Raw genomic sequence first — 26343 nt, forward strand, 5'->3', positions numbered from 1 at the left:
CCCGGGACCTCACTGGGGGCTCAGAGAAGCCAAAAATGACCCTGCCAAAAAGATGAACCCCAAAACCAAGCACCTCTTAGCCAGAAACTGCCAGCCCTTATTTCCTTTCAGCTTAAATTAAACAGTAAAAAAATCTACCTTCGCTCTCTGCCTCAGGTAGAGGAAAACAAAAGTCCTGCTTCTTGCAGAGAAAAGTCATTAGTGTTTCAATGGGACAATCCAAGCCGGGCGAACAATGAAGCCTGAACTTACTGCACCCCAGACAGGCTGTTGGTGTGGAACATTCACTATGAGCTAAGAAAACAGCAAACCACAAAACAACAAACCAACCAACCAACAACAAAAAAAACCAACCCAAATCTAAACCCCCCCTATAACAGAGTGCCTAGAATTTCACAATTAGAAGGAGTAGGTCAGCAAAAGCTTTCTCTCTTGGCACACTTCTTTTTTCGAGCTGTAGCAGAAAACTGCTCAGCTTCAATCTAGGCTGTGAGATTGAGAGTTTTGGACCGTAGGAATAGGTGAGAAGTGCAGTGCAGCCACGAGATGGCTTCTGGGAAAGAGTAAAATCAGCTGTGAGTTTTTCTTCTTGGACGTTTGGCATGGGCTCAGTTGCTGGACTTTTTATGGTTAGCAAGTGATACCTGTGGAAGAGTAGGTGGCAGTTGATCTGTGGGAGGAGGAAAGAACTGTAATTTTCTACCAGGAGATCACCAACACAATGTGGTTCCACCTCCAAAATTGATTATTTCTAGGGATTTCTCCCAGAAAAAAATGTGCCACAACAGTATGGTTAACACCTGCCACAGACAGCCTATTATCTGCCCCTGAAACACTGGGCCTACGCCCTTTACTTCCTATGGGAGAGAACTTATTTCTTTCCAGATTACCACCAAAATTTTGAGTCCCTCTCCAACGGCAGCCGTCCCCTGGGAAGGGCTCTATCTAACCACAGGGGACACCATACCTTAGACAAACCATAATGATGAATTCTAGAAATAAAAGCATACGGCTTCTAACATATTGCATCTCATTTGAAGTGCAACCCAGCTCTCAGTTCATGATTATTAAGATTATTAAGAATGCCTGATAGGAGAGCAAGCCCTGGGCAAGGACCAAAACACGAACGTTTTTGTTAGGTGAGGCTTTCATAATCCCTCACCCTGTGTGCCTTCTCTGCTGTCTACAAAAAGCATGAGTGTGCCACTCTCTTGTTCAGTAGAGGTAATAAGGTCTTTATTATTATTCCTGTTCTTGATTTTGGTTAAAAAACCTCCAAAGGTGGTTGGGGTAAGCATCATTGAGACATTTACCTTCCCCATCAACTGAGTTTGGACTTACAGGTTCATCAGCTTTTTGGGATGACACCTGCACATACACAAGTTAGCAAAGTTTTCTGGTTTTACGGGTGAGCAGGACTGATTCATTTCAGAGCCCACAGGAGTCTGAAAATTTTATGTAACTCTTAGCACTCCTACATTCACACACCATCTGTGTGAAAACCGGACCAGTCCAGTGTACAGTTGTCAGTGATATTCCCCAAACTTCCATGATTCGCTATTAACCCAGATCTGGGGAGTTTGTGACTTCTGCTGCCTTTTATCCCTGTACCCGTCCCCTGCTTTTTACCTACTACTTTGTTACGAATGCCCTTTTTAATGAAAAAGCCTTTGTCATTTACACACAGTTTCTAGTTGATTATCCTGTATTCAAGTGAATGTTATAAACATATATAAGGTATATATGAGCATTTAAAATTACAATGAGCAATTATGTAATTATACCAATAGTGTTGTAACATCTGCACTTAAACAGCTGCCTCACATGCTGATTCAATACACCATTTATCACTGCTACCTAAAGGTATCTAATATGCCTGCATGACTTCAAGGGATCCTTTACTAAAGCATATCAAGTGCATCTTTAACAAGAGTCAGAGTGACAGAAACGAGAACTCAGAGCCAGTAAGGGCTGTTCACTGAAAATATTTCTTACTTCCTAGATCATTACCTGAGAAAGTTCCAGATGCTGACAGGCTTACATGAAATGGATCTTCTGATTTATTACCATTGGGCTGAGAAAGAAAATTGCAATATGGTTTAGAACTTAGACTATCATCACCAAATGCATTTAAACAAAATCATGCCAGTTCACCCAAGAGCTTGAGACTTATGGTCTTCAACAAGTTAATGAAGTCAAATATATATTTTGATTAGTGTTTTGTTTCTTCCCAAGTCTTTCCCATCCATCTCCCCTTCTCTTTCACAGTAAATACAAAATAGTAGATTGTAAAAACTATGAAACCTTGTTAAAAGTGTCATACCAAATTCTTACTAGACTATTATCATATATCAAGAAAGCCTTATATGTTATATCAGAATTTAACAAAATATACTGACTTGTATTGTAATATTATTCTCACTCATTACTTATTTGATAACAATTTTTAGGTTTTTTTTTAAAATTTATTTTAGATTCTGACTTTCTTGACTTTGCTATTCATATTCATCAGGTTTTCCACATGACAAATTTGCTCATCGGTAGGATGAGAAAAATATTCATGCATTTGGGAATATTAAAATTTAAAAAAAATATGTATTACTGAGGAAACATCCTCAGTAGTTTAGAAGATACCAAACTTTGACACACTTACCTTTCCGGATTAGTAAGAAGTGTTAACTTCATCTGAAGAATCCTAAGCTAGTATTTTGGGCCTATAAAACTTACAAACTATACAAAGAACTATTTTGCTACCATTTTCAGAAATGTTTATGAATAATGCACCAGTGGAGATTTTCACAGCAGAAGATGCGTACAAAATAGAAAAGCCTTTGTAGAAAGGATAGTGGTTTTTATTGTAGTCTTAGAAAATACTGAATTATGAAAGATACAAAATCAACTGTTGTAATTATCTGTTTATTTTACAATCTGTATGCCATCATACCTTTATGGTTTTAAGATAGTCTGTTCAAAGTATTTCAAAACATGCTTTAGCAAAGTATTTTACAATTTCAAAATCAAATATTTCTTTACTGGAAGAAAAAAAATAAAACCAAACTCCAAAAACATTTTCCTGAGAATTCTGTATCATAAAATTGTCATTCATTCTTAACTTTTGCAAGTTGATGACATAGGCTATAGAAGTCAACATGCAACTTGTAGGTCTACAGTATTAAATAAATATTTTAAAAATTACTTAGATGCAGCTGGTCAGGCAAAAAACCCTTACCCTCACAATCAAGGTCATTATTAAAAACATGATGTTAATTTTATCACAGGCCAATGACAGTGATGATTTCTGCACTGGACTCCCTCCACCATTAGCTGTGTGGAATTCAGACTGCGGCTGATCACCAGTAGTGGAGCACAAGCCTCTAGCGGATATTCCAGCCTTTAACTTGGTGATCATGACCTTGTTTTCCAGCATCTACAGCCAAGTGTGTCAGGGGATTGGGCCACTGGATAAGCTCCCAGCCAGCCACTGCCTACATATACGCTCCACCCGTTTATTAACAAGCATTTACCCCAAGGAATTCCATTTTGAAGTATGTGTACTATTGGGACAATGCCATTGTCCATGTCATTTCAGAGTATCACCAGCTTGAACAGTAACAGTAGTTACGAACAGTAGAGAGGTTTGGGGCTTTCCATTTTGTTTTTTTATTGTTCCTTTTTGGTTTGCTTTTTAAATAAAATGGAGACTTGAGAGCGAAACGCTACCCAGGATGGCAGCATGCAAGGGAGGCAGGATTAAATGAACTAGGAATCTACAGACACTGGAGAAAAAGCCCAGAGAGCTTCTTAAGTAATACATATAGATCAACATATAATCAATGATAGTAATTTAAGAGAATTTCAATTCAGTTGTCTGAAAGCTAGTCAGTAGAACTCTCCTGACGTCTCCCATAAAGTATTTATTTCTGAATTTCAATTACTGCAAGCACTGTGTTTTATACAAGCTATGCTCCATTAACATGATTTTTCCCTTAAAGTAATGATATATGATGAAGGATATCACTAGAGATTTCGAATCAACTTTCAGTCCCATAGGTGAGGTAGTGTAGTCATTTGCATTCCGTGCTGGTTATGAGAAGTCCTGTTTAAATCTGTCAGATTTTTAATTTTTACTTTAAATAAGCTGCTTAATGTATTTATTAATGCTATGTTACCTATGGGTGGTGGGGAGAGGGGGAAAAGAAAAAAATAGTCTTGCCAAGAGCAAGTTTTGTCTCACTGCAAGATAAAACTGAAAAGCAGTATTTACAAGGTCCTTTGCTGCCTACTGTACATGCACACAAAGACACAAAAAGCTAATATACATACTGAGGTAGGAAATGAAGAATTCCACTGGCTTGTTCAAGATTCTTCATGTTTTGTAAATCAGCAAACCCAAAGTTTTCTGTGGTGAGGTTCAATACTTAGTTCTGTTGTTAGAATAACATCTAAATAACAAAGCATCATTGGTATACAATGTGCATCCACCGCTATGTAAAAATCTAAAAAACGGGGATTGTTTTCAGTAGCTGAATTTCTCCTTCACAAAGTAAATGAAGGAAATATCTCCAGCTCATTTCCTTAATAAACTTTTTATATATCTACACTAATAGCACAAGCCATTGAAAACGTACTACAGGTTTAGCCATAAAGTATGCCAAAGACTAAGATTTTGAAATAGAAATTTACTGGTCCCAGTGATCAGAGAACAAATACATTTGTAACTTTATGCAGTTAGGCACTTAAGTAAAAAAAATGTAGTGCCTGAATACCTTAAAAAAAATAAAAATCTGTCCTTAGACTTTCACAATACTTTGATTCCAAATTACCACAAACAAGCAGAAAGCTTGAAGGTGCCAGGACAGTAAGTCACAATACAGCAGTGAATTTTAACAAGCCTATGGGATTCAGATGCCAGAGGATTCAATGCACACTCATCCAAGAACTGCACCAAACATCTGCCTTTCACAGTATGTTGTTATTCCTCCCCCTAACTGTAGAGAAGAGAGCAGGATGCGGCAGCACCTCTGCCGTTCCAGTTCTCTTAACTCTGTACTGGAGAGCTGAGACAAAGGCATATAGTCAATAAAAGCCTACTACTATTCCATTTTACTACTACTTATTAGCCTACTGCTTTTATTCAACAGAAGTCTACTCTGGGACAGGGATGGGAACAGCAATAAGCAACGAGCTGTTCCAGAGCGCACTTGCCAGAATCTCCTCGTACTGTCATGTCGTCCTAACTGATGCACAAAATAAGCATTAACAAAGCTGTATGTGCTTCTTAAGGTTTGCTTACTGGGAAAAAAAGAAATCTTAAAAGGATTTCAGGTATAGAAGTCATTGTGCATAAACACCTGTCAGGAGGCTTTCACTGAGATGCAGAGTGGCATTAGTTACTGTGGCATAAGTCAGAGTAAAGGTTGTTCTATATGTGAATGAAAGCTTTCTCAAAAATAAACACCTGCACATGGAGTTTATACATTCCAACAACTTTCCTGAACCTTCCTTGGCATCACCACAAAAAAAAAGCTTCAAGGCTGGCACATACAAATTATGCTCTAGAATTACACAGAGCAAATCCAAAACTTGCCAAGTAATATCGTGACCACTTATCTGTCAATGTAGTTTCAGAAGATGAAGTTTCATCTTTCTGTCACTTATTAAGCTACTTTCCAATAATCTCACTTTTAGTTGCAATGTTGAGAGGCTGGCAATAGGAAGAAGAGATTCACTCATCTGTAGTGCATTTGTCAGTCATCTGCTGGCAGAAGTCTGTGATGCCACTGCTGTGTCCACACTGTTCCACAAGTAACGTCTCCTCCAATGTTCTCACAGAAACCGGATGCAGTCCTTGTACTTGATCGTATGTTGCATCACACACACTTTTGACACACTGATAACAAGAACTCTGCTCAGTTGTAGGTGTAACACCTGAGAGACCATCTGCTGATTCTACAGATGCTGGTACTGCAGGCTCACTATCAGACGGAGCTGTTTGTTCTTTCTTCGGGAACAAAAGTAAGAGTGGACAATCTGAGGAAGAATATTTTGCAAGTATTTGTATTTGCTCGTGACTCAAGGCTGCTTCCTTACACACCTGCTGGCAAAGCCCAGTGAGATTCTGCTTTGTCTCACCCAGAGTTGACAAAATGTGGTTTCTTTCCTTCAGCAAGTTCTCCTTCTCATTTTGCTGCAAAAATAAAAATAGCCCTTTAGTCTGCATTTTAACACCAAAAACTATGGTTTAGGTTCCTACCAAAGCTGAAACAAGACTGTAAATGATCTGGTCTGTTGAAGCAAAAGTAATTTGGCATTAAGGTAAACAGCAATACAATCAAATGTGTATCAAAAGGTCAATCCTAACCTCTACTGAAGCATTTTCCTTATTGATACTATTCCACCACGTGAAAATAACTACCTTTCTCAAGAAGTGCCAAGTCCACTGTGGGACAAATAATGGAGTTAAGTAGAGCTGCTAAAGTAAACAGAAAATATAAGAAAGGTAAAGAAATAAGACATGCTGAAGAATTAAAACCTAGCTACATGATATAGCAGGATTGTCCAAACATGCGGCAGCAAACAGGATGGCAATTATTTAATGAATATCAGGTAAAAAAACCCAGCTTTTGTTAAAAATTAGCTTTTTTTTTTGCTTTTACTTCAATGCCAAAAATTCACAAATGTGAATTTTTCTGAGATTCCTGATACAAGTGGCTAAAGATGAAAATACACTGAGAACTGAAAAGTCTAATGATGGAAACTAACAACTTTTGGAATAAAGAAAAATGAGGAAATGGCAGAGGACAGCAAACAAGCAAGGCCATAATAAAGCAGTTGAAAGAAGACGACAAAGAACCCAAAACCAAACATGTCCCAACACATTAATTTTAAATTCTCTAATTAATTAATTGACAGTTTTGAAGATATACAAGGCTTTAAATAGTTTTTACGTAGTAAATGTTAGTCATAGGGACTGTGTGTTACAGCTACTGCTATGTCAATTCACTCCTGGAGAGTTTAATTATTGTCACTCCTCCTCACATCCCCTTTTGCAAGAGAAACTCATACTGCAACCTCTATAATTTTTTTTTTAAAGAACTGGTTAATTTTCAGGCAGCATTTGGCAAGAGGAACAGTTTTTACCTGTCTAAAATTATTAGAAAGAGAGCTTTACTAATAAATTTCTACTTATCAGCATACTGGGAGCACCTGTTAATCATAAAATATGCTTGAGTTGGAAGGGACCCACTGGGATCACTGAGTCCACCTCCTGTCCCTGTGCAGGACACCCCAAGCAAGAATCACACCACGTGCATGAGCGTGTTGTCCAAACGCTCCTTGAGCTCTGTCAGGCTTGGTGCTGTGACCACTGCCCTGGGGAGCCTGTTCCAACACCCAGCCACCCTCTGGGTGAAAAAACTTTTCCTGATATCCAACCTAAACCTCCCCTGACTCAGCTTCATGCTGTTTTCTTGAGTCCTGTCACTGGTCACAAGAGCGAAGAGATCGGTACTTGTCCCTCTGCTTCCACTTGTGAGAATTCTGAAGACCACAGTGAGGTCTCCCCTCAGTCTCCTCTTCTCCAGGCTGAACAAGCCAAGTGACCTCAGCTGCTCCTCATAAGGCCTCCCCCCCAGACCCTTCACCATGCCCAGTCTCATTCCCCAGTCTATACATGCAGCCAGGACTGCCCTGTCACAGCTGCAGAATCCAGCACTTGCCCTGTTAAACTTCATATGGGTGGTGATTGTCTATCTCTCCATTTCTTTAAGGCCTCTCTGCAAGGGCCTCTGTGCCCTCAAGGGAGTCAGCAGCTCCTCCCGACTTAGTTTCACTGGTTAACTTAGTATTCCTTGAGTCCAGTGTCCAAGTTGTTAACGAAGATGCTGAAGAGAACCAGGCCAAGGATGGAGCCCTGAGGAAACTCACTGGTGACCAGACACCAGTCTGATGTTACCCCATTCACTAGAATTCTTTTTGCCCAACCTGTGGGCAAGTTCCTCACCCATCACATAACACGGTTATTCAGATGCATGCTGGGCACTTTGTCCAAAAGGACACCAAGAGGCAGCATCAAAACCTTTGCTGAAATCCCAAAACATTATGCCTACTGGCTTTCCTAGATCAACTCGGTGGTTTATGCTGTTGTAGAAGGAAACCAGGTTTGACAAGCAGGACTTTCCCCTCCCGAAGCTCTGTGCTGGCTGTGACTGATGACTACACTGCCCTCCAGCTGTTTCTCAATACTTTTGAGAATTATTTCTTCCATTCTGTTGCCAAATCTCCTATCTAAAATCACTTAATGTACCTTTTGGGTATGTAGAGGCACTCAGCTGTGTATTATGGGCTGATGAAGTTATCTGGACTGCTGTTTAAAACAAACATCAACATTCAGAAATAGTTATTCCAGTGTAAGTTCCCCCACCCCTATGTGAAGTTGCTGACAGATTAATAAATCTAAATATTATTGTTTTACTTTAGCAGCATTATACTAATACTGCAAAATAATGTCAAAGTTAGTTTTGAGGTCACAATGAACTGAGAGCTCTTTTAATTCCTCTGGTGAAAAATATTTTTAGTTCACACACTTCACCCTGTTATAATACAAATAATAAGATCTCAGATCCAAGATTACATTTCTTGGATCACTAACTGACATGTCCTTCTCAGCTACAGAATCTTCACACAAGTAGTGCTTCTTGAGGCCAGTTATCCTCTACTCTGTTACCCTTCACAATTATCCTAACTTTAAAGTTTTGAAGTGAGAATTGCAGAGTGGGTAACGCTGGAAAGGGCCACAGCAGGTCATCTGCTCCAACCTCCCTGCTCAAGCAGGGTCATCCTAGAGCACATGGCACAGGAGAAAGTCCAAGGAATCTGACTGTACACAGGTGCTCTGAAAGAGTTGTTTCCAACAAGCCAACATCTCCTGAAGCAGCCCATGTGTGTTCTCAAATATGGAATGCTACTGAACAACAAGGACACACAGATTCACCTGAAAGGCCAATAAGCAAAGACTATATGGGGGGGGGGGGTAAAAAATGACATTATCAGTACAGAAGATCAAGACAAATGATAAAAGATAATTCTCCCAGATAACAGATTCAGTACTGGACAGGATTTTTTTTCCAATATACGTAGAGCTTGACGTAAGACTTCCAAGTTTACAGAATCACTCAGGTGGGGAGGTACCTCAGCAGGGCTGTAGTCCCACCTCCTTCTCAAAACAGTCAGCTCTGGTTAAGATCAGGCTGTTCAGGGCTTTGCTTTTTTGTCATGTCAGAAAAACCTTGAGGACTGGGCATGCACAACATCTCAGTGTAAACTGCTCTGCTGCCTGTCTCTCCCCAATGGAAAAAAAAGTATTTCCTTATATCCAGTTGAAATGCCCCCCTTGTTCTCTTGCTGTCAAGTACTACCCCCTGGAAGCTGAAGGTCTTTCACTTGCAGTGGCTACAATAACCCTAAGAACTTCTCCACAGATAGGGGCAGGTGGCTCTTAGGTCCCCACACCCACCTCTTCTCCGTCTCAGTGACTCTCCTCCTGTTTATCAACCTACTCCTGGCACTGGGCGGGTTCAAAACTCAGCACAAGACTCAGTCTCACACATGCTAAGTACAGGAGAACAATAACTGCCCTCAAACAATTAGCTGTGCTCCTGTTAACACATCCCAGGACACTGATGGTCTTTTTGTCAGCCCGGACATGTTTGCTAACCCATGCTCAGGCTGCTCTCTGTTCAGCCCCCAAGGTCCTTTTCAGCAAGGTTACTCCTCAGTTGTCAGTCTCCAGATTCTGCTCCCTCAGGGAGTTATTCTGTTCCACATATAGGACTTTCCCAACAAACATACTACAAATACTATATCCTAATCTGAGAGAAAAAAAAACATAAGCGACACCAAACAGGAGTTATTACAAGACAACACACTACACATACTGGAAGCCAGGAGGAGGAATTTCACCAAATAGTATTTCCTAACAGGCTACAGGGCAGAGTATTATCTACTAGTCAAAAGTTTTCAAACTGTAATACTATAAACTATATATAAACTGTACTACTATACATATACACTCCATAAAATTATATGTACGTACACACTATATAAAACTATACATAAACTATAGTAATACACCATACTATCCCCTCTCAAAGCCACATTACAGAGGATACAATGAAATTAAAGACTAAAAATTCTAAGAGATTTGACTGATCCAGAGAAACAGGACCAAAGCAGGAGCCATCATGCATGAAGCAACCTGGATGTACCACACATCGCTCTTCACAGATGTCTCTTTTCTTCCACCCACCTGGAAATTATGCCTAGACAGACCTTAATGTTTCTGTATTTGTGTAAACCTTACATAAGTTTGATGGTGCACAACATCTGTTGCTGTCAGATATGCTCAACAGCTCCAAACAAGATCTTTTGAGGAATTTCTGAAGAAACTTATCTGCACAGTTGGGGGGAAAAAAAAAAAAAAGGCAACTGGAACACGTTTGTGCCTAGCACACGATTCCTCTAACTGGGACCCCACCTCACAATTCTCAAGACTCAACACTCATTATCTAGACCTTGCAGAGTGTTATCCGTCAAACAGCAGACATGCAGTCTGTTCCAGCCTGGAACCAGAAGAAAGAATATTACCTATAATTATTAGCCACTTAAACAACTATATGTCTAATCTTGCAGATCAACCTTCAGTGCCCTGCTCAAGTGTTGCAAAATATTGACAGAGTTACATAACAGAAATAACAACATGATGACAAAGCCAGGCAGAAAGTTTTGAAATGTCAGAAATGCAACTTCTCCCTTCAGTCAGAAGAATGTTAACACAATCACCTGATTTCCTTCCCTCTCTGAGCATCAACTCCATTCAGTATAACAAATGACCTGCTCTGTCAAATCATCAGGGCTAAATGGCACTGCAGACTTTCCTTCAAAAAACCAAAAAATCTCTATCTCCTTCACTGCAGAAGGAGGAGTATATGTGGTGAAAGATGATGGATCACTTTAGGAAAATAGTTTCCAGCCCATGGCACTTGGCTCTAATTTTATTTTCCTTTTCACTCTGAAGTCAAGAAAGGTGCAACGTGACTGTGCCTTAACTGATGCAGATATCAAATTCACACACAGTAAGTCTCAAGCACTCCACGAACAAGAATTAAGAGTACAGTAATTCTAAACAACAGAGCTATTTAGTGCACATGGTATGATCAACCATGAAACTGAGGTGAGAGGGTCAGAAATAAAGACTTTTTTCTGAAAAGCCACTCTATTTTCTTGCCATTGCTGTTTTGTGGATAACCCTAACCTCAGATTATCTACATTTCTCTTAAATTACATATTTATCTTTTTATTGCCTTCTTAAGAAGAAAAAATTGTATTAACAGATGGCAGCAGAGAAATATGGATGCATTAATTCCTCAGCTACAATTTTGAGGCAACTGCTAAAAAGACACAAGCAACTTCCCAAGTTCTTCTGTATCTTCCGCCTTTCTGCAAGCAGAATCTCATTTTTAAGATTTAAGGCTCAGGAAACAGTTCAGCAGCCCATGTTAATATGTTCCAAGAACTGTACTTACACAACTAACAATTGCGTAACTAAGCTTGATCATGAGCAACACCATGAGCTGAAGAACAAAAAAAATCGCACAGCAAGAAAGGGGAGGAGGCAGAAAACAGAATGGGATAATGGTTTGGGAATTATTCCGTACAATTAAACTCAAAGATTATAGGCTTTGGAAACATCATTCACCGAGTATTATGCTGTGATGCACTTTTATTTGAATGGAAACAAGTCCACAGAAGGAAAAGTGTGAATACTTTAGAGGAAAGCACAGAAAAATCATGAAGTGCTATCAAGAAGCTATCTGAGAATGATAAAGTTTTCTAAGCTTGAGTGGAAGAAGTAATAAACCACCTCACTCTCAAACTACTGCCAGAAAGCCAGTCAAGATGTTCTGACCAAGACTCACAACAACAGCAATGAATATTCATACGTACCAGTTTTTCAATTTCAGATTCAAGATTCTGTATGCAGTCAAGCTTTCTCTTGCGACATCGCTGGGCTGCAATTCTATTTTTACTTCGTCTTCGGATATCATGAATACAGTCCAATTGTTCAGGAGTTAATTTATGCATTTTCAGAAACGACTGGAAGTCATTTCTGGAAAGTGAGATAATCCTTTGTGCATTAAATGGAAGTTTTACCTAGAAGGTAAGATAGAGCTGTAAATCAAAGGTGAAACTGATATACGCAAACACCAACAAGCCAAGTCAAGTTTTCATTTTAAGCGTTCCTCACCACACAACCCATCTTTCTTCCTACACCTCAGAGACAAGAGCAAACTAATGTAGCTGTTGGATGATGCAGATATACCCCACGGGTTTCAACTGCATGAGTTTAAGCACAGGTGAAATGCAGTACCTTGCACATTTATACCAGCCCCTCAAAAGCATGTTTATAGTAAGAGGAAATCTATCCCTGTGTGCAGCAGGTGATATACTCTAAGAAGGTAAGTTATGGTTAAGTCAGGCATAAAACAGGTGTCAAGACTCACTGATACAGTCTAAAGTTTCCCCAAAGCTGCTACTAAGACTGCATCCTGCATGCATTTTTATACCTATACTTCCTTTTTTTTCCCTCCAGGAAAAGTTCATCTGAAACGAGCATTTCCTTAAAATACAGAAGTCACAGTATCTGTCTTGTAATTCTTAACGCTAGAGAAGAGAGAGAACCAGGCTCTTGCTACTGTTGTATCCCTGAACTACAAAAGCATTTGAGATCAGTGTTGATTAATACTGAAAAACATGTTTACCTTCACAAAATAATCATCATGTTTTATGAGTATCCAACCAAGGATACTTTATTTTAATCCTTTTAATCCTTTGAGTTTAGTAAGTAGCAGAAAATGTTATCTTGCTGTGGTCAAAGATCTCAATTTAGCTTAAAAAGCAAATAGAGAACTGTTCTCTGGTTACCACTGGTGACAAACCAGCAAAATAAAAAAGAAAGGAAAAAAAGAGCATTGTCTTCAGGAATGATGCCATCTCCTTCTCTCCCACATAAAGATGAGAAATTTATTTAATCAATTCTGGCCTTTTGTTTGGCATGCCAATTTTTCATACTGATGGCAGCTTCCACTTATGGTCAGCCTCAGTGAGGCCCTACATCTTGAAAAGGAAAAGAAACCTAGTGCTTTAAGAACAACTGAATTTTCACATCATTAAATGATCCACTGTACACAGAGTTACACTGCAATTCTGCAGTTCTAATAACTGAGACAGATATTGTTCTAGGTATATTGCGAAGTCTTTTGGGATTAGACAACTTATATGGCATCTGCCTAAACCACTAACAAATAATAACAAAGAAAGGAAGTGCCAAATAATTACTGCAGTTGGAGAAACAAATATATGTTTAGTTTCAGAGAAGATGATATTAAACACTCTTAAACACACAGCTATTAAAGCCAGCTTGAAAGTTTAATTTTCAATTCACAGTAAATCTGAAGTATCACTTCTGCCTTCTCCCTACAACTTGGAATACAACCAAGAAAACTGTTAGTTTCTATAAAACAAAAGGTTCCAAGAAGTTTAGTTTTCTTAAGCTAACTGCAGCAGATAAAAGAAAAAAAACAACTAAAAAAAAAACCTCCATGCCTTGATTTACGATTCAGAACCTTTTCTGACACAGCTATTTGTGAAAAAGTATCTTAAAAGATCTAATACATAAGCATCTAACACTTCAGTGTCCTGTCAAAAGTACTTGGTAAGTCTCCCTGAATTAATAGTGACCTTCCATTTAAACCTTGGAAGGTCAATATTTTAATTCCCAGACTCTTAAAACAAGCAGCCACAGGAAAAAAAAATAAAAACCCACAAAAGACTTGATATTTTTCAATAGGGAGCCTTAAAAGACAGGAAAGCAATGGACACACCAGGATGTTCTCACCTCACATTCTTGTTCTCTTGCTGAACAGGATTCACTGTCTCCCTCGGTATCAGTCTCCGAATCGTCTCCCAAACTTATTGCATAATTATAGGGACACTGTTCTTGTTGCTGTCCCTGCACATAATCTCCACTGCTTATTTCAGAGCTGTTGGCACATCCTTCAGTGCTCAGGTTGCTTATAAAGGGGCAGTTGACAGAACTCAGTGTTGTAAAAGTTCGCTGAGGGCAAGGTTCAGGGCTGTCACTGATCCTGATACCCAGCCACGGACATTCTGATTTCTTCCCCGAGTATACTGGCTCCAAGCACTCTTTGGGAACTGCAGGTGGTAAATGTATCTGACAGGCTTCCGTGCTGTAAACATCACTCCAGAACCCTTTTGCTAGATGCTCTGCTACCTCTCTCTCCACACTGCTTCGATCACCAGCCGATGTGATGTTAGTGGCTTCCCTAGTGCATAAATCGACCTTTGAGGAGGCATCACCTTGACTTTCAATTTTGTCAGTCCCAGCTCCAGTACCTGATGCAGTTTTTTCAGCTAAGACTGTGTTGTTCTGCACACCACTGAACTTCAAGTTACCATATTGCTCGCAAGTGTGTAAAATAGACACGTGAGATGCAGCAGAGTTTTGGGGAAAAGCAGCAAGATCCATTTTCTCCACAGGACATGACACATTCTGAGTCACAGAATCGCTCTTTGACTCCTCCTTTTTCTGAATGCATTCTTCCTCTTCTTCCATTTTTACCCAAGTCTCTTCACAGTTTGAGACCAGCTGCATAGGTACACACTCTTGAACTTTTTGTATGCCATCAGTATCAGGTATTTCCTTATCAGGAAAGGTGGCAAATGGTGGCACCTGAATGTCTTTAATACTGGAATTGGACTCTGAAGTATGAACTTTGTCATTTCCAAAAGCCTTCTGGAATTTCCTATACTTTGGGCACTGGGAAGATAAGCTGGAAGCTCTACCCCTTTCTAAATGTACAGGATCACAGTTTTGATTGGCACTGTCTTGGAGAGCAGGCAATGATTTAGCATTTTCTTCATCTTTACAGAGCTTTGTGTCAGGAGTTTGACTATATTCCTTTTCCGAAAGTACTTCTGCTTCATCATTTGTTTCCAGGTCTCCATCATCCACATTGCTGGTTTTTGGGTTCCCTTTCTGACAACGCTGCGTACAACACTTCTTCCTAGGACATTCCTGCTGATCCAACTTGAAGTCCAAAAATTTGAATTTGAGGAACTGAAAGCAAGACTCTTCAATGTTGCGTACACCCAAAAACTCGGCACATTTGCAAACTTCAGACACATTGTCTTTATTTAAAATAAGTTTAGCTGTATATGCAAACTGAAGCAGAGGACTAAATCCTTTAAGTGTTACCTGTTAAGAAAGAAGCAAAATATTAGTATGGTCAATAAGGGTTTAAGTAGAGAAATACACAACCCCCCAAATTACCTGTGTTGCCAGCAGGACAGGTTAACAAGCGAAAAATATTGCTGAACACTGAGAACCAGTAACTGGATTCCAACTTCACAAAAATGTCTTTCAAAGCCAAGTTGCATATGAATTACTCTAGAACAAGATTATGCTGCTAAAGGTATTTAATTGTATCTTTTGAAGAGCAATTACCATTAATCACTCGTGCATCACTGATATAAGAAAGTTTGAAAAAAGGGAGTTTGACCACATACGTTTATTTCCTAGTATAGCCACCAACTCCTTTCTTCCTCCCACACATTAAAAGAATTGCACCCAAAAACTGTATGCCAAACCAAATTCTCAGTTTAAAGCCCCTTTGGGGTAGATAATTCTGATTGAACATTTTTATCTTCACAACAGTTGCCTAGCAGGGAACCCAGAGATAAAAAACTGTATTAATTCAAATTGAACAAGATCTTCTACACACGCGGAAAATACTAAAGAATCAAGTAAGAAACTGCAAACAGATCACCATATTACAAATTACATGACACTTCTTTTACCTTTTCTCTGAAGGTGAAGGATTAAGCAATATGTCTACTATTAATATTCAAACTCAAGACTACATTCTGCTCCCCTACTTTATTGTTTTCACCCCTCCTAGGGTTTACTTTGGTGTTTGTAAGTGGTTGTTTGCTGTGGTTTTTTTAAAGAACTCAACACATGAAAGGAAGTTGTAGAAACGTGCACAGAGACAGTTCATCAAAACTGTCTGTAAACTTTTCTAACTACCTAAAGAATTCTTAAAATAGCATTTGAAATATGCTCTGGAGAGTAGTCTGGAGACACCACCACATGAATTCATCCTCAGTAATGTAGGGGAGTATAAAAGACAGTTTATCCATAAGCTCAGCATAGTTAATAAATCATTAAAGTGGGTTTTTGAACAAGTAGCATTCATAAGTGAAACAGAAGGTATTTTAAAAGTGTACATTCTTTCAATTTAGGCAGAAATACTACTAAAAACTGGAAGGATTGAGGGAACAAACACTTTGCTCCTTTCACTTTCTTTTACACATTTCTAGCTGGTTGTGCTCAAATAAGAGAGAACCCTAAAAAAGACTTTGTCTGACTGATATAGAAAAGTAACTCTTGCCGTAGCCATTTATTTAATTTGTATTTGGGATAAAAGTCTAAACACAGAGCAAAAGCCACTGACAGAAAAAACCAACACAGAACCTACAGTAGTTAGTCTTTACAGTATAGTATATTTGAAGTACTTGAATTCAAAAAATATTTTTGTATCTAAAATGAAAGACACCAGCCACCAATCTCAAACTTCAAATATTTTTGATGATTAAAAAGGTTAAAAAAAAAAAAAGCAAATCATGTGATCAGTGTTTGTCTCAAATATGCAGCTTCGCAAAATGACTTGTTTCAAAATATTTAACAGTTCCCAGAAGAGAAGTTCAAGTTGCTGAGTCTTAAAATGCTTTTACTAAGGAAGTGATCAGTTCAAATCAGTAAGAGATCAGATTCACTGTTAAAATTTGCTAGTTGTTTCAGCAGATTCAGTTCTTACACCAGAAACACAATACATTAGGAGTCCTCTCGAGTCTATACTATAGTAAATATCAGGATTATGTTTCTCCATTTTCTGTACAAACTCTTGTCCCTTTTAACTCAGGTTTCTTCCATGGGTTCATTGGAATGCTGTTGCTTTGCACCAGAGATTATTTTTCCCTTCCGAATTTTGATGTATATTTCTTATTCTTTCCCCAGATTTAATGTACATCGCTTGTTCTTCCAATATGCTGTTTTTTCCATCATCCCAAAGCAAAATTCCCCTCTTCAACATCACAAGTTTTCCATGCCACTAATTTCCCTTTTTTATGCCAAATCATGGCTTTGCATCCCCCAGCATCCTACTTCCCTTTCACATCAGCTCACATCATTACCTTTCTTTTAACCTGAGAGACATTCAGGCTATCAACATATTAAGCTACTAGAAAAAAAAGCATTAAGAATAAAGACACAGCAAGAAGGCTGAGTGAGTAAAAGTGACCTAGTGGTACTACGCTGTAACAAGTTTGTAACAAATTCACTAAGAGAATAGTAAAGATCACTAAAACTCTTTAGAGAAAACACTTGATCTCTTCTAGTTTTCTGCACAAACAGAGAATCTGGCACAGAATCTTGTGCTTTCAGATTCAGTACGTTACAAAGCCTATAAAGTGGCTACTTTCTGGATACATAATTTCTGCATAAACACTCAACTCACTCTTGCCCATAAAGTCTATAATGTCACTAAAAATATTCACTGATGAGTACCTTTCCTCCAAGTTCTGCAATATCTCTTTACCCTTTGAGCCCTGTTTGTTGACATTTACATCCTCTGAAAGAGGTGCATAATTTTAAAAGTAATACATACTTAATTGAAAAGATCTTCCCTATGCATTTCCTGTGACAGCATTCACTTATCTGTGGTCTGTGATAAACACTCATCTGTCTAGCCTTTACCTCAACCAACAGCAGCTTTACAACTTGGAAATTCCTTCCCTTCAGTCCTTAAACCCTTTACTTCAACTTGTCAGTTAAGCCCCAGCTTACTGTGAAAGAGAAAAAACAGATTAGAAGCACTGGCAGGTAAAACACAGAAGGGAGTGACACTTACCTCTTCTGGTAAAGTGATGATAAGATCAGCGTCCACCTGGCCCACAATTCTTGAAAGGAAGTAACTGCTGCAAGCTGCAAGCACTGCTCTGTGAGCCCGAAATCGCTGATCCTCCACTAAAATTGTAACATCACAAAGAATATCTTGCTTTCTTTGATCATCCAGACTGAGGAGCACGTTGGTGCTGTGTACTGAAGATTCATACGCAAAAACCACACTGTTGTTCTCTCTTAGAGACATTCTGTATGACAGCTGGTAGTGTGAGGCTCAGGGGAAAGCATGCTTCTGTGCTGCAAACCTGGAGGAACGAAAAGCCAAATTGTACACATGAAAGTCGCACCCAACGGGAACCTCTCGATACTAAAACACAAGCAAGGTGTTAAACGTGCATTGCCTGGTCTGATTCTTCAGATTAGTACTCAGTACTTTGTACACGTTAATACATACGTACATGCTTGTGACCACCTAAAGTACCCAAACTTTAATATGTACATCTTCACGTTGTTCTTGTAGTCTCACAGACCAAAAAAGGACTTCAGCAATAAAGAGCAGTTCTCTCCTAGGCACGTGATTCAGAGTCCCAAGTTTACCATAACACCTAGAAATTACCTAAGCTTTCATTTTCAGTAATCAGTATATTCTAAATTCAACAATATGTAAGTGTAAAGAGAAATAAAACAGATGCATTAAACCAAAATTTACTGAAATACTATGTGAGCTACTTCTGTTTACTGATTCACGTAGTACAGACGAAAATATCTATGCTCTGTCTTCTTCCAAAAGTATTTTGCCTGCTAAATGAACCAGGCATTGGTAAAACACTGATTTTCTTTCCAGTAGGTTGGTGTTTTGTTTCTAAATTTAAATTTTCCACCTACCTTAATTCCCTTATTCTTTACCCCTCTACTGCTCTTTATTATTAGTTTTGTTTGTTACAAGTTCACTTTCCTAATGAATCACTATGATTCAAATCACATGACAACGGAATCCCATTGCTTTTGTGACAGAGTTCTCAAGTAACAGTATTCACTGGATAATAAACAACAGTAACAGTTATACTATATCTATAACTTTGAAATAAACTCATATATAACTGTCTTGAAGCTATTCCTGAACTTCCTAGTATTTGGGAAAAAAAAAAAAAAAAAAAAAAAAAAAGAAGAGCTAGAGAGAAAGCATCTCTGCTAGAGAGTGCAAAACAGCACTTCCAAGTCTGATTTTTACACTGTATCTCTCTTTCACTTGAGTCCTTCTTCCTGTTAAAAGGAAGGAAAAAAAGATTACTAAGAAGTGTCCTCACATCTAGAGCTTGATCAAGAAACCACAGTCAGATTTGGAACTATCCTGAAAGAAAAATATATTAGTGATGAAAAGTTTTACCTCGACAAACCGGACGTTTAGATTACACTTCACAAGTCACTCCAGAGTTTTTGTAACCGAGCACAGCTGTGCAGACTCACTCAGCTGACGCGGGACTACCCCATCACTCTATTGCTCAACAGAGGTTGTAACCATCTGCCAGCTCCCAACAACAGTAAAACTGTAACCAATGCAATCCTCAGATTTCAAATGTGGGAAACTTTCACAACGCGGGGAGGGCGGAGGACATGGGCACAGTTAAAAGCACTGCGGAAAAAAAGCAACCACACTGCCAGCTATGCTCCTGGTTACTCACTACTCAAGCTATTTTCACGGCACACAGGCATTTTTAGCCAACTAATGAACAGAAAAGGGAAGAAAAAGATCCATTTTCAATGGAAATAGTAGCACTGTACCAGTTTGGATGCCGGTAAAGTGTATAGCATCAGCATTATCTGCCCTTCCCATTTCCTTACAGAAGACTGTACATTCAGCTTCACCAACAAAACGTACAAATGTGTTGTGAAAATAAAAGTCGAGGGAAAAAACCCCAAAGTTACACAACTGCGAGTTTTCCCCACTGAGAACTGGTAGGGAAAGTCCTATATGCCATACACTGTTAACCATAAAGGGCTTGTTTTTGGAAGGAAACAGTTTAAATGTTTTCATATACTTAATAACAAGATTCATTAACTTAGGAAATATATAATTTCCAATCAGTTTAAATGTATTTAATTCCCCATGAAACTGCTATTCATGAAATTCTAGTCTTACAAGAGTTTATGAGAAGCAAGCAGTGCCATATAAATTACATATTTCTAATTTGTTTGCTCTGTAGTCGTAGCTTACCATATTCCTCAGATGTTACAGCACCTACAGTTTAACAAACTCTGTATTTGTTACAAGAAGGTAAAAAAAAAAAAAAAAAGACACCAAAAATGAACAGGACAAAATGAAAAAGCTGAAGACTAAATCCAGGGTGGTGTGGAATATAGGGAAATATTATAGATGAGGACATATTTTGGGTGAACACCTGGACAAAACTCATGAGGGAGATTACAGTTACAGACAAGCCTTTAAATGTTTTTGTCTTATTTTTCTTTTAAGAAAGAACCCTGAGACAGACAACACACATATCATATATGCTGCTTTTGTTTTTTCCCTTATAAAATAATCAGTTCCAATATTCAGTTCACTTCATTACACTTCCATAGCAGGGAAGGCTAAAAGGAATACTAGTTTGTTTATGTATATGTACAGATAAATATATGCAGAGAACACTCAATCCTCCTTTTCACTTATCTCCAGAAGGCACGCACCATGTTTTCAAAACAGCTTGTGAAGTACTTAAAGCACTGATAGAGAGCTTCCCATGTTGCAGCTGCCAAAAAAAACCCTCAAAAAAAAAACCCCCTAACCAAAAAAGCAGCTTTCCACACTGAAACACTCCCTTCTGTTACTTGAAAAGTGAATTAAGTATTTAGTTTGATCATAACTCAATTTAACACGTTACTCTGACAGAATGTTGTACTTCCTAATGTGAAGATTTCTTCATCCCAGTTACGTTCCTGCTATATTTAAAGAGAATGAAAGGTTTTTTGAGGTATTCATAATATGAAATGCAGCATTTAATAAGCATTTCCAATTTCAAACGAACATTTAAAAAGACCCCCAAACCCCCCACCCCTACACTACAATCAAACACAAAATTTCTCTCTGTCTTCTTTGTAATATCTAATTACTGTCATACAAGACAAAAAGAAATCAAAAGGAAAATAACCAGAAAACTGAAAGTGCTGGAGAAAACAAAAGACATCAAACAGGAAAGGGAAAATGTAACCATTGTAACACTTAAGAGAAATAACATTATGACATTTATGATGTCATGACTGCCAACTGGATTTTCCGCAGCAGTGAGTACAAAATAACTTGCCTATAATTAGATTTTTTATAGACATACCCACAACAAGAATACTTACTGTTGTACTAAAAAGTACATCTCTTCTGTAAACTGTTTAATTTCTCTTCTACCCTAACTGCTCTTCTAGAATACTCGTAATTCTTAAAATTAGATTTATCTATGGATGGATGGACAAAAGACGGGGAAAGGTATGAAGGAGAGAAAACAATTCAATAATGCTTTTTAAAGAAGTCTTATAAAACAAGCTCATGTTGCAATTGTCCTGTAAGGACGGGCCCTTCTGGGCTTTTTTGTCCATATTACATAATTTAATTTTCTAAAAATATATGAGATTTTTTTTCCACTCTCAGGTAATTCACATGTAAGCAGCAACAAATTACTAAGGAAACAACGAACAACACTAATTATTTCCTTGCAAACCAGCCTAAAACGCCTCTTCTATCATACTATTTTTATTTTAAAAATAACATTTAAGTAAAGAAAACTAAAGTAGGCACAGGTAATTTGTTAAAGTATTCCAAAATTCAGCAGATAAGTATTTATCTAAATCACTCTTCACTAAGAGAGTGTCAACGACCACGTGACTCAATGCAAAAGAGTCCAAAAAACTCCCCAAAGATGCCAGAATATTTTTTAAGATATTTGTTTCAGCTATTACCATCAAAAATATTGGAAGCCCAAAAAGATCTCCCAAAAGTTAAAACAGTAGAGGTTGAAGGGATTAGAGAAGGAACAACGTGAAAGCTCACTAACTACAAAGAAACCTCAGTTAATGGAAGAAAACTAGTACTGTGAGTACAAATGCGTCCCTCCAATTCCTCTGACCTGAACCTCCGCACACCTAACAACCTCATACTCGAGAAGAGGCAAAGAAATGGAAAAAAAAAAGTGAACATAAACACACATGCTAGTATAAAAACCACATAAACACTTGCAGTTCAATCAATCAACACAACCAAGCATGCCAATATGAAGTTTCCATTCTTTATCAGAGAGTGATTTTGAGATAAACAATGTTTTGCCTAAGGACACTCATTCACGACACCTTCTAAGTACTGGCTATAAAACTATATTCTGCTTTATTGAAGAGAAGTAACTCAATTTTTTTTCTCTCTACTAGCATACAATTGTGAAAACTAGGCCCAACAGTTCCTGTAAAATTACTGCATCTTCACTAAATGTAGACATCTCTACATCCCATTGACTACATATACATAGTTATTTTTAAAGAACATATAAAATACTAAATGAAAATCAGCACTGCAAACACATTAAAAAAAAAAAAAACAGATTTGTTTAAGTAGACAGTATAGAGATCAGAGCAAGATGCCTATCAAGACTCATTGTCAAATACAGATCTCATCCAAGGTTCATTTTTCTCATGCCTTCAAAAAGTTATTAATTATATTATTACAGGAAGGTAATTGTGAAGAATAGAGAGTGTAGGTACTTTAAAATTAGGCTGCAGGCTTGCTCACCTGACTGCTTACAACTTGTAGCAATTACTGGTTTTTACTAGCTGACCTCAGAATAAAAGGAGATACAAGATCCTCTACTTCCTCCTGCCACAATCTCTGTGTTAAAGGGTCACTTGGTGCAAGTCTTCAGGTAAACCATAAAGTCTCCCCATTGATACTTGGAAAAAAAAAAAGTATATATTCCTAAGATAATAATCAGGTAAAGCTATAAAGACCTGTCGTTGCTACGTTACAAAACAGGTAACGCTGTTGAGGAATTCGGCTGGTGCAGGTAGAGTGTAAGAGCAGGAACACAATACCAGGAGAGTACTCGTAACAGTGGGATGTATTTCTCATCCACACACATATAAATCTGGCACAAGGCAGATAAACTTTCGTGCTCAGCAGTACCACTGCACCCAACATCTTGTGGTCAAAAAGTGTTCTGCGAGTGCTGAAGGAAGCTGTACAGCATCAAGTAGTCACTGAAGCTGACAAAGGCACACACAGAAACCAGCTTACCTGAACTGCCTGATGTTTAAATTTGTGTTACCCCAAAAAGACCTAGAATCCAATCAGAGAATGCAAACAGTGCAAGCTATCTGTGGTGAGTTACCAGTGCCACCACGGTGCCATTTTTTTGGTGTTGAATTATGCCAAAACCAGCCTGGTTCGCCAACCTCCAAACACACATCCTGCTTTTTGAAGTTGAATGTGACAGATAAGCTGATAGCTGGCCTGTAAACTTGTGCCTTGCAGTCAATCACTTTTATAGGATATAGCCCCATCCCCTTTCATACTGTCAGGTTCTTCTGACATAACCCTTTTCCTGCAGTGTATGTGTGGAGATTGCTCCCTTAACTGGGGATGCCCTCCAAAGATACTCCTCCAGGCTGAGCAAAAGAGATCTCTCCTCAAGCACTGATATGGGTAACTTACATAAGATCTCTACTTAATAGTTATTTCTTTTTGCTAGCTTTAATTTAATGCTACAATAATTGCTTCAATATAGTGCACTATATCACACTACTAGTAGCTTTAGCATTTATATCGTGAAGTGAATAATTCCAATTAAGATCTTTTGTCTGATCATTTGTAATAATAAACAATTCATTTTATATAAATATTCTCATTTTGCCAATCATTAAAACCAGCAGGATAAAAATGGTTCAATCACACCTCTGTAGTTCCTTAAACAGCTGACATAAATCTGTGGCCGATCAGATTCAGCCACACTTAGACTCCTCTCTGAGGAGGATTTTAGAAAGCAAGGGAGTCCTTTCTGCACCTCGTGACTCAACAGCAGGGCTTTTTTAAAATAAATTTTGCCTAAGCCTTCCACTCCCACCCGCGACAAACTGATGTCGTTGGCAGGATGGCAAATTCTGAGAAGTAGACAAAAAGCTTAAGAAAATTTTTATGGAGGCACAACATTGCTGAAAAAAAAACTTGGTAAGGGTTGTTAGGTTTCACAATTGAATTGCCATAGAGCAGAAGCTGTAGAGAAAGAAGATAAGCTAATTCAAGCTTTGTTTAGTTTGGCTAAATCTTTGGCTGAAAACTCGAGAAACCCGTTGAACAGGTTGTCTCTGAAAATTCAGATAATTACATAGTCCTGGAAAGTTTTGTACTGCATTTCACAAAAAAGGCTATATACTTTTTAATAATATCCGTAAATACAGAAATCATGTATTATGTAAATAATACATAAAGTTTTATATGATTTAGTAAAGTCACAATAACAGAACCAGTAAATGCTTTTTACAATCGATCTTCCTAGTAAACTAGTCCTGAAGTCCGAATTTGTCACAGTACCACTTTCTCAAGTATTTAATGCTAAGGAATAATCTCCATGACTCAAAGGACAACAAAATACACAATGTGTGGATAGTGACAGAGAGTTCAATATGAGCATTCGTTCTTTGTTTTGTGTGCTGTTGAACCCAAACCTCACAATTTGCCATTATGAATGACTCTTGGTTGAAAACAGCTGATTATAAACAGAAATCTCATTCAAAGGGACAAGTTTTACAGCTAACCAGAAGCAACAGCAATGAGATGCAGTTGTTACGACAAAATTCAAACCCTTAGAACAATAAAGCAACTGTAGTCAAAATAGTATTAACTCAGAAATTAACAGGCAGCAACTACCCCAAATTATTGTCACTTATCCAGATATCCACTGGACAACTACCAAAGAATTCCAGCTTTGCTTTGGAGAATTTCTAAGACATGAATGCTCTGCCCAAAATATTTGATTAATAATTAACGCCAAACATACAAGATCATAAAAATCAGTCTAAATACATAAAGCATACTATTAACTGAATAACAGTGAGAGCTTCTTTAAACTTTGAATGAAGACTTAGACAGAATGTCTTGTATTTTGCATCAATTTAGTTTACAGCTATGCACTCTGTTAACTTAGAGAACAGTCAGGTAACACCAATGCTGTGTGCTTATAGCTGGTTTATTGTATACTTGCATCATTCCTTCTGAATAAAGACTGTAAAAGTAACAGTTGGAGGTGTTCCTACCTGCCTACAACAGCTGCCAGGACCTTCACCACAGAATTACACACAGTAAGACAATGAACAGAGGTAAATTTAGCATCCTCAAACACCAGAGGAACAAAAGGTTGAAACTTCAGCATACAAAGGGGTATGATTTACATCTAAGGAGCATGTTTTGAACATGGGTTCAGCTGATGCTGGAATGATCTGCATTAGAAGAAAATTCACAACTAAGAAGAATGAGTCACAGAAATGAGCTCCATGAGCTCTGAGACTCTAAGGCAAACAGCCAAAGAATAATAAAATGGCCCTTAAAACCGAGATACAGATTTGAGAGTGCAATTTGCTGCCCCTTCTGCTTCTATCTACGTTATAGTACCTGTGGTTGGTGTGCAGTTTTACCAAAATGCTTTTTGAACGTTCTGAGTTTGAATGTTCAAGTGTCCTTAAAAATATTAATCAGAACACAGAAATCCACGGAGATCAATAATGGTCATGCCCTTATTACTTTGAAGGCTTACACTTTCAGGAAAAACACAGCTGATTACAACTTACAGTCTGAACACTTGGTGCTAAATCCAAGGACCTGGAAAAGAAAATCTAGTACCTAATGGTCACCAAGATACCATGGGAATCCCAAATCCAGAGGCAGCATCCATCTCCACATTTGCTCCACACACAAAGTTTATCTTCCAAATTCTTTTTTCCCTTCCAAACTACAGGTTTTTCAAATTTTGGAGACAGCAGACTGAAGAGCAGCATAGACTGGAAAAGGTTTTGATTCAGAAATCATTTGATACTCTTCCTCTCCTCCTGAACAGCTGAGAACCAATCACTCCAGAGAGCTGAGCAGAGCTGGTTCTGCCATCCAGCAGGACCTCACTGTGCCTCTGTGACCAGGACCAGTAATTTCCTCACCATCAGCTGAACCTTGAAGGAATGACTCATCCAAAAGCACCTGGATTCCATGAAGTCTAGCATCCAACCCTAACAATTGCCTTTCAAAGACTCACTGTCAAATAAAACACAGGAGTCTACCTTGTTAC

General features: G+C 38.3%; 1 protein-coding gene across 2 annotated transcripts in view; it reads right to left on the bottom strand.

Annotated features, from left to right (window-relative positions):
• Positions 1–2900: 2900 nt before the first annotated feature.
• The window catches only part of BACH1 (BTB domain and CNC homolog 1), a 29787-nt gene continuing 6344 nt past the window's right edge, over positions 2901–26343 (bottom strand). The window contains exons 2-5 of one of the 2 annotated variants that reach the window (XM_027909041.1): positions 18048–18345; positions 13955–15334; positions 12004–12210; positions 2901–6187 (exon numbers count right to left, since the gene is read on the bottom strand). In XM_027909041.1, the coding sequence (XP_027764842.1) occupies positions 5726–6187; positions 12004–12210; positions 13955–15334; positions 18048–18287 (2289 nt within the window). In that variant the 5' untranslated portion in view covers positions 18288–18345 and the 3' untranslated portion in view covers positions 2901–5725. Of the gene's footprint in view, positions 6188–12003; positions 12211–13954; positions 15335–18047; positions 19130–26343 lie in introns of those variants that run through there. The other variant, XM_027909042.1, reaches the window with a different exon arrangement.

Source organism: Empidonax traillii, unplaced genomic scaffold (assembly GCF_003031625.1).
Source record: "Empidonax traillii isolate 1590-97213 ecotype Southwest subspecies unplaced genomic scaffold, ASM303162v1 scaffold1930:size48774, whole genome shotgun sequence".
NCBI lineage: Eukaryota > Metazoa > Chordata > Aves > Passeriformes > Tyrannidae > Empidonax > Empidonax traillii.